The 14412-nt window shown below is 44.9% G+C and overlaps 1 protein-coding gene across 11 annotated transcripts in view; it reads left to right on the top strand.

Annotated features, from left to right (window-relative positions):
* Positions 1–14412, top strand: part of CARMIL1 (capping protein regulator and myosin 1 linker 1) — a 310299-nt gene that overhangs the window by 173799 nt on the left and 122088 nt on the right. For all 11 annotated transcript variants that reach the window (XM_045497187.1, XM_045497188.1, XM_045497184.1 and 8 more), the window contains 5 exons: positions 798–884; positions 8510–8613; positions 11505–11582; positions 11717–11793; positions 12674–12778. In XM_045497187.1, coding sequence (XP_045353143.1) covers positions 798–884; positions 8510–8613; positions 11505–11582; positions 11717–11793; positions 12674–12778 — 451 coding nt within the window. The remainder of the gene's footprint in view (positions 1–797; positions 885–8509; positions 8614–11504; positions 11583–11716; positions 11794–12673; positions 12779–14412) is intronic.

The raw sequence follows: 14412 nt of genomic DNA, 5'->3' as shown, positions 1-14412 counted from the left end.
AGGAGACCATATGGTTAATATTGTTTCAGGAACCTTCCCAGGGACATGCCCCTGGGAAGGTGATAACTCACATGTAGCAGGAAGTTGGTTCAAAGACCTATAAGAAGGACATAGAGTCACGTATCACTTACTCCTCCCAGGGAAAGTCTGTCGTCATTGCAATCCTTGAATGGATGAACAAGGGTTCACCATTTCCCGGTCTGGTCTTTCAATTTAGAGCCTATCTGGTTTTTAATACTGTGAATTTTCAAGTTACAAAGCCCACCTTTAAGAAGATAAACACACTCAGATGCTTTGTCTGCGGTTGTTAGCTAGAAGCTAATTAAGTATTGGAATCCGTATGCTAAAAGTGAAGCTGTTATCTGAATAGTTAACATTATACCATTTTCTTGACAATAATTAAGTAGCACGCATGTGCTCACCCAGAGGAGTGATCAACTCATTAAGACACAGGTTAAAAAGAAGCAATTATATCACTCTTCCTGAGTATTTGCATTTGAAATAGGACTATAGAGAAGAGGGTAACACTTCAGTTCAAAGAAACACATCTCTAATGGTAAAGTTTTGATATTGTTATGCTTAATTAAACGGTCTTCCTTTTTTCCTATCCTTTCTGTAGGACGGAAAAAAAAAAAGGATGTGTGATGGTAGATAATTAGAAAATAAAGTCTGATGTCAGAAAGAAAGAATGATTCCACTTAAATTGGAATCAAGTTTAGGTTAATTTTTAGTCCTTATAAAATGAGTGCAATTCTGAGAACTTGAAAATGTTAATAATCTTTTTTTTCCTTTCTCAGGTGTATCCTCTTTAAGTATTCAATTTGCCAAACTCCCAAAGGGATTAAAGCATTTAAATTTATCTAAAACCTCATTGTCACCTAAAGGTACAGTATATCTTATTTGTTTTATGTCTGTGATATTTCTGCTACACCATGCTACCTTTCAAAAGTTAGAATTGTTACTCAGTTATGTACCTGCATACGTATCGCAGTTCTCTGACTGTTACAAGATAAAGAAATTCTGTAATTGGAGTGCTCATTGTCTAAGGCGAAATGCTTTCGGAGTACAGAATCATTTTGAAATACAGTGTTGATAACTTCTTCACTTTCAGCCAGGGAGTGCTGCTTCCTCCGGCCTCACATTCCCAGAGGCAGCTGGTTGTGTTTTCTTGATTCATCCTTGGAAGAACGTCAGCCTTCCCCTCTGCCTCCCCTGCCCCCGCCCCCTTAAAAACCTGCTGTCAGATGGATGGTCTCTGCCCAGTCACACTGTAACTCTACTACCCCCTCTCTCCTGCTCTGGAAATTGCCTTTCCTTTGCCGGGTTCTCTTCTGACCCCACTTACCCTCCTCTCCGGGATCTAGTTGCTTAGCAAATCCTGCCCGTTCTCTTAACGTTTCCACATTAGCACCCCTGTAACACTCGAAATATTGCTGCAGGCATTGTGCCTTTGTACCTGCTTTGTCTTCTGCTTGCAAAGTCTCTCTGTCTTCCTATACAGGGAAACCTGCCTTTTCCCTCCTTCGTATCTCGTATCTCTTTCCCGTGTGCCTCCTTGACTATTCGCACCAAGCACTTCCCTTCTGATGCTTCTGGTCACCAGATGCGTGGAGGTTTTCAGTCACACCAAGTGATTCTCTGTGACACCAGCTGGGTGACCCACAATTTAACTCAGTTCTGACACTATCTACCCAGAGGTTGCATCAGAGCCCGCACATTAAGGGCTCAGTCCCACAAGATTGCTCCCATTCCCCTCCAGACACCATTTGCAAGCCTAGGTTATTGGAAGTTCCAGAGACCTCACCTTGGGGTTGATTCATTGGCTAGAGTGGCTCACAGAACTCAGGGAAGCACTCATGTTTACTCGTCTCTTAAAGATATGATGAAGGACACAGAGGAGCAACCAGGTGAGGAGATACACTGGGCGAGGTCTGATAGGGTCCTGAGCCAGGAGCGTCTGTGGAGCTGGGGTGCTCCCCGCTCCTGGTGTGGATGTGTTTGCCAGCCTGGAAAGTCCCCAGAACCTGTGCTATTGACATTGTAGGGAGGCTTCCTCAAACGTGATCAATGACTAACTCCGTCCCCAGCGCTCTTCCTGGAGGCGGGAGGTAGAGGAACTTAAAAATTTCAAGCTTCTAATCATGGTTTGGTCACCGTGGGGACCAGCCCCATCCAGGATCCCACCCTGGGTCACCCCATTCAACAAAAGATGTCCCCAGTGCTCTTATGACTTAGGAAATTCCAAGGGTTTAGGGAGCTCTGTGCCAGGAATGGGGCAGAGACCAATATATGTGTATTTTCTATTCTCTCACACATCACCTTAAATTCTTGGAGAGCTTCAGCTTTTTTTTTTTTTTTTTTTTTAAATAAAACACTCATTTGTGATTGTCTCTTCTGAGACATATCCCTATTCCCGTGACCTCAGTAGAATTGCTCTTTCCTTTGTGTTAGTTCTACAACACATGATTGATCACATTATTACTTCTGCATCCGACATTACTATATAAATGCTGTGTTCCCCTCCTAGAAAGGGGCTACCCTGTCCCCTCTTATCTCCATGTCTCCGGTGCCTGGCACAGTGCCTGGGCCATGGTCGTGTTTAATGACAGTTTCTTGAATTGAACAATGTGCCATTTCTTTTTTTTAACATATATTTTTTTAATGTTTATTGTTGAGAGAGAGAGAGTATGAGCAGGGGAGGGGCAGAGAGAATGGGACAGAGGATCCGAAGTGGGTTCTACAGTGATAGGACAGAGCCCGACACGGGGCTTGAACTCACGAACCGTGTGATCATGACCTGAGCCGAAGTTGGACGCTTAACCGACTGAGCCACCCAGGCGCCCCAAAAGACTTGGCATTTCTTAAACGTATCACTGTCTTTCGAGGGCTGTATGCGGAGGGCCTGAGTGTCAGTTCTCAAGCAGGGGGCCTGGGGGGCCTGATTTTTTCACTTAACACGAACATGTCTTCGCAAGGGCCTGGTTCCTCACTTATGTCATTTGTGAGATGGAATTAAGCGTAGCTACGTCATCAGAGGCGGGGACACCAAGTAAGTTAATATACATACAGAGGGCACAGGGGCCTGTACCACCATCATCGGTATCATCCGCAGCATCTTGCTGTGTCACATGTTGTCACATGCTTTCAACCCCGGTGTCCGCACCCACAGATCTGGTGAATTCCTGCTCCCGCTCAAGATTGAGCTTGTGTCTCACTTTCTCCTTGAAGCCTTCTCTCAGTCACATCCCGCGCAGTCAGATTCTCCTCCCTCTCTGTCCCATAGCCCTTGGCAAATTCCTGTTTTAGCATGTTTCCCACGGTGTGTTGATTGTGTCCTAGCCCGGAGCTTCTGGACGGTCAGGGCTTTGCCTCATGCGTTGCCGTGTCCCTGGCGCTGGGCCATTGCGGGTTCTTACCGAATATGTCACAGGTAGAGCACAGTGGTCCCTTGGTGATGTCATACCCATGCCGACCATACAGTTACTCTAAGAATGATTTCAAATTGGGCTGGTTTGTGCAAGCCCCATGATTTCACGTGCAGACATTTAGATTTAGGCGCCAAGGTGACTTTTCAAAGGGGAACATTTTTCCAGGAGTCCCTGTTTCCTGTGCCGATGCCTAAAGCTGTCCAGAGATCATCAAGCTGAGTGCAGGCCCACGATGTTACCACTCTCTACTTCTAATCCATTTCGTAGAAACCTTCTGATGATCATCAACGCACTGTCAGTTTATGGCAGAGACTTAGAAGATCCTGCAGAGCATGAATAAGAAGGCCACAATTCCTCGCAATGCCGTCACCAAACCATGACGAGACTGTCACTGTTGACAGCTCGGCACCCATGCTTCCATACTGTTCTGTCTGTACGTAGTTTATCTCCGTGCCTACGTGCAGACGCATGTGCGCATATGGTATTCCACTGCACTTACCATTTCATAAACTTCTCTTCCCACCCAGGAGTGTATTGTGATCCGCTATGACCGCAAACCCATGATTACTCTCAGGGGCTTCATGCCGTTCCAGTGCGTGGAAGACGTTCCCTACTTTACATAACTGATCTGTGACCATACGTTTACTTGGTTTCTAATTCTTCAGTAATGCACACAGAGCTCACATGACTTCCCTGTGTTACTATCGATCATTTGTTACTTTCTTATTTAGGAGAAATTACATAGAACTGCTGGGTCAAAAAGGGTGTGCATTTTTGTAAAGCTTTCTTTTGATGTTTATTGTCAAGCTGTCCTCTGAGTTATTTGTACCAATCTCCACGCTCCCACCGCCACTCGGTGCTGTTCTCCTTCGTTGTTTGTCAATCGTATCAGCCAAAGTGTTCTGATACTTTAATTTTGCTTTCTTCTCTTAGTGCTTAGGTGTATTCTCTCCCCACCCCCCCTTAGCCCACCCCCATATCTTAGTCATGTGTCTTTCTTTTGAAGGAGGTTGCTAGTTTCCATCCATCGTTGCCTCTCTGTTTGCCATATTAACCTTTTTTCTTAATTTATGTGAATTCCCTACATGTTAAAAGTATTAATCATTCATCATGTGTCCATAGGTGTCACTTAAAAATTTTTTTTAAAGTTTATTTATTTATTTTGAGAGAGAGAGAGAGCGGGCGAGGGGCAGAGAGAGAGAGGGAGGATCCCAAGCAGCCTCCGTGAGGTCAGTGTGCAAAGCCCGACGCAGGGCTCAAACCCAATAAACTGTGAGATCATGACCTGAGCCAAAATCCAGAGTCGGACATTTACCTGACTAAGCCACCCAGATGCCCCATAACTTTTTAAAATTTATTTATTTTTTGTTGAGGTATAATTGGCATATAACATGATACTAGTTTCTGGCGTCCAACGTAATGATTTGATATCTGTATATATTGTGAAGAAACAATCACCGTAGTAAGTCGAGCTAATGTCTGTCAACACACATAGTTGTATTTTTTTTTCCCCAGGTGATGGAAACTTTTAAGATTCTACTCTTAGCAGCTTTCAAGTACACAGTACGGTATTAACTATAATCACCATGCTGTGTGGTCTCTTTTTTTAGAATAGAGGTACTTTTAAAAAACAACTTGAGTTTATTTATTTTAATGTATGTGTTCATTACTGTGAAACAGATAGGGGGATGTGGAGATCATTTATCGTCCCAAGGACAGTGTGGGGTCTGGGGTGCCTCCATGCCACCACTCGCTGTGTTCCTATGTCTCAGGCGTCGTGAGAGTGGGTGGGGCCCCGTCCTCTTCCTTGGGGGTGACCTTCCTTCACAAGTAAAGGTCACCACACCATGTTTCTCTCTTCTCTGCAATAAAATGCGTGTTTTGAGAATTAATATTGTTTAATGATATTGTGGCCCAGATGATTTTATGCTGCCCTTCCTAAGATGGATATCTTGAAATGCTGGGGATTTTGTTTTTAATGGATTTCTTAAAAGGATTTCATTATTCTTGCAGCCTTTTCCCATTGTATCTGAAAGGTTTGCAGATTCACAATAACTGAGATTCCTTTGCAGTTTTAATCTTCTGCTGAATTTGACTAATGTTTGTATTTTAATTCTATGAAAACATTTATGTTCATGGCTCTGTAATTCAAGACAGATTTTTTTTTTTTAAATCTCCCCATGACATCCCCACTGTCTCCAAATACCCTTTCTCTTCCTCAGATGTTAGCTCACTGAGAGTTTTCTGGATTTCTAGTAAATGTCTTGCTGGTTGCCAGATTATATCAAGGCAGGGCCATCTGGTACCACCTTTTTTCCAGCTGTAAACACTCCAATAATAAATACAAAGAACGGTCACAATCACTAGACGGCCAGAAACGAGAACGGCATGTAAATCTGTGTTTAGTTTGGGCTGTAAGAGCCCTGATTGTTTCCATCCTATATTTTTGTAATTTCCTGCTCTTAGTGTGCTTGTTAACACGGGCCTCACGTGGATGTGGGCTCAAGAGGTGGGAGAGGAAGTCCTTCGTTCTGTTTCGGGAGCACGAAGCCGAGCGGAGGACGTAATTCTTTCCTGATTCCGTTCAGATGTTGGCCCACTGCCAAGCACCCGCGCTCATCAAGGAGCGTTTTGCCGTCGAGACTAATTTGACCTTCTGATTTCGGAATTTATTTCTCAAGTTTTGGTATAACCTCCCTAAGGAAGTGGTTTTACAAATGGTTTTGTTGACGAGAGAGAGTCTGGTATTCTCCAGGTTACGCCGTTGCAAGGCACGCTAACGCTGCGGAATAGTGCAGACTGAAGGAAGTTGGTCATTTAAAGAATCGTAGGCGTTACCTTCAGAAATTCACCTTCTAGAGTCCATTACAAGTTCCTTTTATCGCGCGTAATTCATCAAATCTCCAGCTTCTTCATTGCCCTGCACCTGTTTCTTAACCTCTTTGACGGTACTGACCTCACCGGATTGTGATTACTTGACTGTGTCTCCCACCGCACTGGCTTCTAGAGGGTAAGATAGGACCCCCTGGGCCTCCGGAGCCCATGCCTGGTCGGCAGTAGGCTTTCGATAAAGTTCTGTGGCAGTGAATAGGTATTTCTTGTGTAGTCTGATGTTTCATGCTGGAATTTATTCCTTTTCCTTCCTCATGGTCTTTGGAAGTTTTTGAGGGTAATGAATGGATCTTATTTATGTTTATTTCCCAATCCCCAGCAGTTATAAACGTTTTATGAGTGCTAAATAAATGTTGAATTGACTGCCAAGAATTTCTCCCCCACCCCCAGGACTTAACTAAGGTGTTTCCCCCCCACACCTCTGCGTCTTCTCCCTCTGCGTACCCAAATGCACCCTCACCCTTGAGAAGTGGCTCACTTGCCTTTATCAGGCACGTCCTGCAGTGGGTTCTTGTAACTACCTGGTCTTACCTACAAGAGAAGATAATAACCCCTTCATCAGTACGATACACCAGGCATTCTAAAGTTAGAGCAGAGGACTGTTCCGGGGTCGGGCTGTATTTGGAACCCTCTGCTTCTTTCCTGGAGCGCCTGGCTGCAGCCTGCCGCTGTGACCAGTTCTGGCTGTCGTTGGAAGACCCCACCCTCGTCCTTTCTCCTGAGGAAGACTCTGTGCGAGGTGGACGAACACCCCCTTCCCTGTCTCCCTGTAGGGTGGTTAAGACAGGCTGGGGTTTTCAAGGAGAATGTTACTGGAAAAAGAATTACAAATGTGCATCCAATTTAGAAATAGCCATATTTCCAAAATACGTAGATTGGAACCGTGAACTGTAGAAACGTGAGGAGCTTTGCCGTATCCCATGTCCCCGTTACCTTGAGAATGAGCATCAGTGCTGATGTGTGTGTTGACCTCTTTGAAGCCCAGTGAGCCACCAGACTCTCTGGGCCCCCATTTTGTATGCAGTGGGAACCTCCTAGAGCCTCTCTTCCCTCTTGGAGAGAAGCAGCCTGATGAAGAGCTGCCTACTGCAAGGCCTTGACCAACAGGCCATGACTGTTACCCACACAGAAAAGAACGTGGCTCTGTCCTCACGGAACATTCTTGCCCTCCTTGTGTATTTATTCTTTGTTTTTGGAGGTTGGTAATACCCGTTCGGTTCAGCTCAGTTGACTTTGACTTGAGCCATTTACGTTTCATGTGTAAACAGTGTATGGAGTGTTAATTATCCATTTTTCTTTCCGCTTCTTTCCTACATCGTATACAGATCATTTTTTTTTCGCTCTTTGTAAAAATTCATTTCCCTCTGAATTTTGCCCTGAGTACATATACGGTATATTAGGTAGACCAGTGATGTACATCCAGTATTAGCTTCTAAGTACTTTAGTTTAGTCCCTGCAGCTGTTTCCAATTTTCCACTTTCTCTCCGGCGGCTTTTGGGGAGGGGGGCTTTTCCCGTATTCTCCCTCTCCCAGTCTCCATCCTCTCTCCACTCACAAAAGCACCTCCCTTCCTGCGCCTTCTCTCTCCCCAAGGTCACTTCTCCGTGCCACGTACCTGCTGAATTCTGTGGTTCAGGTTGTGCCGATTGTTGTGTTGATCCTCCAGTCAGTTTTCTAGGAGTGTAGGATGGTTTAGTGTTGGTCTGGCTGCATTTCATGGACGTGAGACACACAAAAAACTTCCATGCTGTTCCGCCATCTTGGCTCCTCCCTCCCAGCTTCTAAGCGCTTTAAATAGGCTGAAGTGCTGAAATATGTACCCACCTCGCTTAAATCCTGTGCGCTAAGTCAGGAACACCTAGCAGAATTAAGAGAAAGATAGAAATGACCAGTCAGACTTGTGTGCATCGTATTAAGACTTCAAAGTCAAATCCTTCCCGTCCACATCAGAAGAAGAGCTGAACGGAGCCAATTCTCTTTCCCCTACTCGGTGAGAGGGCTGTGTCTGTGAATAACCTGTTCTTTCTGAGGGGATGTCAAAAGAAGATACTCCTACCTTTTGGGGATGGTACCTGTGGGTAACCTCAGTCCTGCCATTTGATGTGGCTGCTGGGTCATGTATAGAAACTCCCAAACCTCATTGTGTTCCCTGGAATGGATATTGAGCCTGGGTCTTCTCCATGTTGCAGGGGTGAATAGCCTTTCTCAGTTCCTCAGTGCCAACCCGTTGACCGCCACCACCCTTACCCATCTCGACCTCTCAGGGAACGTCCTCCGCGGAGATGACCTCTCGGTAGGTTTTCCTTCCCCACGGGCAGGTTCAAAGACGCTGTATTCCATAAGCCTGGAATAATTTCCAAACATGGCTTTCCTCATCTCCCCTTATAACACTTTCAGATCATTTAGTTATGAGCTTACGAGCTGTTTTAGAGAAAAATTCCAGAGCCTTCCTTAATTAAATGTAGTCTAACACATAGGTATTTTTACCCCCTTCACTTAATGTTGCTGAACTACGAATTCTTTTTGGATATACTTTTTCTGACGGACCTCTTTTCTCTTCATTTGAACCATTATTGCGCCTGTGGAAGTTGATAAGAGAGATTGGAAATGTAAACTGAATGATTTTGTCATTAGATAATACTGTTGAGACAGGTGAGTTTTTTAATAGTTAGTTGGAGGAGGATATGGGCATAAAGTCCTCTCCTATATTCCACAAACATAGTAGGGTGAGTGGAGAGTCGGCAATAAATTGGGGCCACTCTTTAAGGAAGTTGGAGCGTGCCTTCTTACGTCTCTCATGTGTGGCTTTCCCTGTAAGGCAAGGAAGATTGCCACTGTCCTTTTTGTAGGACTTTTTTCCCCTCTGCCTGATACTCGAAATCATTTTAAGTAATTCTGTTTCCTGGGATGCCGTGACTTTTTTTTTTTTTTTTTTTAATGTTTGTTTATTTTTGAGAGTGTGAGCCGGGGAGGGACAGAGAGAGACGGGGACAGAGGGTCCGAGGCAGGCTCTGGGCTGACAGCAGCGAGCCCAGCGAGGGGGCTTGAACTCATGAACCGTGAGATCGCGACCAGAGCTGAAGCCAGACGCTTAACCAGCTGAGCCACGCAGTCGCCTCACCTGAGGGACCACGGCTTTTTCCATGCGTTGCCCCATTTTAGTTGTCACCTTCAGTGATGATTCGTAAATGTGCTCCTTCCCAAGGTGAAACAAGGAGTCCAGTGTGAAGCCACTAACACATTACAGTGACAAAGTAGAGGACTAGAGAGAGCAATAAAAGAGAGCCTGAAGATTAAATAATAAGACTCTGCTAACATAGGGGCATTAGTAGTCACTCAAGAGAGCAAAGTAGCTCAGGACTTCTTCTCTGGCCAGGAGTGGGTCTTGTCCCCCAGCTTGCCTCTGGGGCAGAGGTAGAATGATGAGGCCTGGGTGAGTGGGCCTCAGCCCTAGACAGGCTGATGTTCTGGGATCCCTGCAGCAGGTGCAAGGAGGGGCTCACCCAGCCCCGTGCCTTCAGGGCCAGCAGCCTAGCAGGACCTGCCTCTTTGGACCCGTGTTGGCCAAGTAGGGTCTTGTCACCAATGGAGGGTGATTAGAGCTCCCCCAGCTGGTGGCCGGGAGTAAAGCCACAGGCAAAGCCTGAGAGAAGCAGAGATCTTTAGGGAAGCGAGAGCAAATTATTTTTCTGAATCAGAACTTCTCATAATGCAGTCTGCTGTGTGTGTGTGTGTGTGTGTGTGTGTGTGTGTGTGTGTGTGTGTCTAGTGAAAGTCCTTACAGGCTAATCATTTGCTTTTCTGAGTTCCTTGGTAGAGAGGAGTTTTCTCAGGCCTCATATAGCCAAGCTGCTGCACTGTGAGTCTTTGCTAAGGACGAGAGCATCTCAGCGTACGCTTGTTCGTTTTTGCAAGGACCTGGTGTCATCCAGTGAGGCACAGGACCGTTAGCTATTGGCCTGGTGTTGGGAGCTTGGACTCTGTTGGTTATCGTGGACTCTGGCAGTTTCTACTCGACACGGGGCGATTAGAGAAGAACAGGGCTCTTAAACTTGTTTGATGGTCTTGCGCAGGAAGAAGGAGAGACTTCAGGCACTGTAACCCCTTGAAAGCTGACGTGTCTTGGCTCTGTGTGAGATTAAACCTAAGCGAATAGTGCCGTCAGACGCTTTCTTGTTGGATCTTGGAAGTAACTAAGGATAGAAAAATCACGGTGTTGGACAGAAGAGAGTGCAGCCTGAGACCATCTTAGGGTGCAAACTGAAGTTGGTGGATCTTTGAACACTTTCTTTTTTTTTTTTTTTTTTTTTTTTAAATTTTTTTTTTCAATGTTTATTTATTTTTGGGACAGAGAGAGAGACAGAGCATGAACGGGGGAGGGGCAGAGAGAGAGGGAGACACAGAATCCGAAACAGGCTCCAGGCTCTGAGCCATCAGCCCAGAGCCTGACGCGGGGCTCGAACTCACGGACCGCGAGATCGTGACCTGGCTGAAGTCGGACGCTTAACCGACTGCGCCACCCAGGCGCCCCAGATCTTTGAACACTTTCACAAGTGATTAGCACTTTGATAGGGCGAGTGCTACGCAGGTGATGTTTTAATCTCAGCAGTTAAAATTAATTAGCATCGCTCCAAAATGATGAAAATGGAGCTAATCAGGAAAACTAAGTCATGTGTAACAAAAAGGGGGCTGGTGGCCAAGAGTTCCTTTGGCCTTTTTTTTTTTTTTAAACTCAAACGTAATTTCATTTAAAAAAAGTGTTTTTTGTGTGTGTGTTTATTTACTTTTGAGAGAGAGACAGACACAGAGCGTGAGCAGGGGAGGGGCAGAGAGAGAGGGAGACACAGAATGGGAAGCAGGCCCCAGGCTCCAAGCTGCCAGCACAGAGCCCGACACAGGGCTCGAACTCACGAGCTGTGAGATCATGACCAGAGCCGAAGTCGGCCGCCCAACCGACTGAGCCACCCAGGCGCCCCAAACATAATTTTATTTTAAATATTCTTGGCAATACTGCTCTCAGGGAAGGCAATGGAATGACATTAAATTCTGCTAATCCTCTTGGGAAGAGTAGAGAATGGATACGGGAGGATTTGGGCAACTTCATTTCAAAATATTGACTGTGTGTGTGTGTTTCCAGATCCTAATGTGGTTTTTTTTTCTTGTTTTTTTTTTTTTTATTTCAAGTCCATGTACAATTTTTTGGCCCAGCCAAATGCCATTGCTCACCTGGATTTATCCAATACCGAATGTTCCCTGGACATGGTAATATTTTTTGATATTGCTCTGGCGGTCTCAGAACAGCCATTTGGGCGGGATACGGAGGGCTTTCTCTCTAAGAAAATATTCCCCTAGATCTAGAAATACTTGGAACTAAGAGTGCCTTCTTTCTTTTTCAGGTCTGTACAGCTCTTCTCCGAGGATGCCTTCAATATTTAGCTGTGCTCAACCTCTCCAGAGCTGTCTTTTCTCACCGGTATGGGTTTGTACCTCCATCACTGTCACCTAGGACTGCCTTCCTCTCAGAGAAGGTTGTAGCGAGGTGGAAATGGAGGGATGAGGGATGCATGTTGTGCGTGAAGGAAGGTGACCTTAAACCATCATCTATGAATATGAGCCTTAAAAGTGCAAGTTTTCATATCTTTTCTTACAGTAAGACCCCAGTCTGCCTGTGAGAACTGTCTGGTAACTGCTGCTCTTATGTGGACGGGCACTGTCCCTTAATAGAGTACAAACTCTTTAAAAATTTTTTTTAATATTTATTTTTGAGAGAGAGAGAAAGAGAAGAGTGTGAGCTGGGGAGGGGCAGAGAGCGACAGAGGCACAGAATCCGAAGCAGGCTCCAGGCTCTGAGCGGTCAGCACAGAGCCCGATGCGGGGCTCAAACTCACAAACTGTGAGGTCATGACCTGAGCTGAAGTCAAACGCTTAACCGACTGAGCCACCCAGGCATCCACAGTATAAACTCTTTTAGAAGGTACTTCTCAACAATGAACTTGGAAGCAAGTATGAACAACGAGTATAGCCATCCCTAGATGAATGTGTTCGAATTTGTACAAGTGGAGATCTGTGGGTAAAACACAATGAGCCCATTAGCTACAAAGAATATAGCGGTAGCTTAAAGGCCTTTATGAAATGTCTTAGCTTCTCTGACATCACTCCTTTGATGGTGTTGGCTTTGTTTGGCGTTGAGACATTTTGTTTCTTCTTACCTTTGATTTTCTCCTGAAAATATAATGGATTCCCAGGTTATTTCACAGAGTCCGAATAACCAACGGGGAATTTCGCCAAGCCGGAAGCGGGGTACCGGGCCGGAAGCATCCCTGCTCCTGTGACCCTCCCGTTTTGTTTTTCAGGAAAGGAAAAGAAGTGCCCCCCTCCTTCAAGCAGTTTTTTAGTAGCTCCTTGTCTCTGATGCAGCTGAACCTTTCTGGCACCAAACTGTCTCCTGAACCCTTAAAGTGAGTGCTTAGTTCGTGTTCTCCACAGCTCTTGGTTTTTGGCTTTTGGGTTTTTTTTCCTTTTCAGGTTTTTATTTAAATCCTAGTGAGTGGGCATACCATGCAGTATTGGGTTCAGGAGTAGAATTCAGTGAGTCATCCTTACGTACAACCCCCAGTGCTCATCACAGGTGCCCATCCAGCCCATCCCCCACCCGCCTCCCTCCACCAACCCTCACTTTGCTCCCTGTAGTTAAGCATCTCTTGTGGTTTGTTTTCCTCTCTCTCTCTCTCTTTTTTCCCCCATCCCATAGCGTTTCAAGTTGTTTGTTATTATGAATGTGCTTGAGGGAAGGGAAGAAGACACAAAATCCTAAGACAGACAAGGCAGATGAAAATCCCTTTTTTCACTTCGGGGCACAAAAAGAAATTACGTTCTTTTTGCCTACATCGTGCACTGTTGATATTATTTGCATCTTCTATGAAAAAAAAATCTTCCTTTGGTTTGTGACCTTGGCAGTTGTCAGTGACTTTCTTGCAAGTTGTGTTCCCAGGTACCATTGCCTTTATATTAACCTCTGTTGGGCCCGTTTGATGTATATTCATGTGTGTATATATGTGTTTCAGTTAATATTTATTCTACATATCTCTACTAACCATAGTAACCTCTATACACAGTGTGTATGCAACAGAGTCAGGTTTTAGGTGTTGTGGTTCCTGAATTACCCAGGTCGGTCTAGGCTGTCTGTTTCATGTTTTTACTTAGCGGCCATCTTAGGTTATGGGTAATACCCTCGTGGGGGGCCTGGTGGTGAAGTTAAACTCTTGAGGTAAAATAAGGTTCGAGGCTAATTTGACATCCTTGAAATCTCTGTTCTGCATTGCCAGCAATTAAGGAAAAGGGCTATGAAATCAAATTCTCTTTGAGCCTAAAGAACATATTTTCAAGTAGTTACGAGTACGTACGTTGTCACCTATGCTCAAGTGCACGCACAGATTTCTCCTTTCCCCAGCCGGCGTGTCAATGAGCATTTAATTCTTCCCTTGTCATTTGTATGAGATGTTACGATTGATGTCTGCTATTCATCTTACTAGAAAATTAATCTTTATCTAAGTCGTAAGGTGCCCTTTTTCTTTTTCTTTTCGAGAGGTGTGAGAGTCCTGGTTGTGGTATCTCACATGGCACCTTAAGACTCAAACAAGGGATGCCACTAAGAACAGTAGATCTAGGCAAGTGCAAAGACAAAAAACCGACAGTATGGCAGGCCTTTTTTTTTTCCACATTGAATTAATATATTAGAGGTCCATAAATGTAAGCCAAAAAAGTCTCACGATGAGGCTCTTTGTGTGGATATTAACAAAACTAGCACGATCAATATTCTAAAGGGGGAACCATTATCCTTTACTCACACTCATTTACATATTCATTCCACTGCTATTTATGGAGCATTCACAGTGTCCCAGATGCAAGGAGGGCACTGGGTAGAAAGTGAATCCGGTCGTGATCCTTGCCCGCAGTATACCAACTGGAGAACCGCTTATTCAAAACCGTTTCGGTGACAGGTGCACAGTATTCTCGTTCTTTCCGTGTTCTTGATCCCTGTGAAATACAGAGTAGCTCTTTGTTGATTAGTGTAATTGATTTTATAGAATAT

The sequence above is a fragment of the Leopardus geoffroyi genome, chromosome B2 (genome assembly GCF_018350155.1).
Source record: "Leopardus geoffroyi isolate Oge1 chromosome B2, O.geoffroyi_Oge1_pat1.0, whole genome shotgun sequence".
In the NCBI taxonomy this organism is placed as follows: domain Eukaryota; kingdom Metazoa; phylum Chordata; class Mammalia; order Carnivora; family Felidae; genus Leopardus; species Leopardus geoffroyi.
The sequence above is the reverse complement of the archived record's forward strand: the minus strand, read 5'-3'. Positions and strand labels throughout refer to the sequence as shown.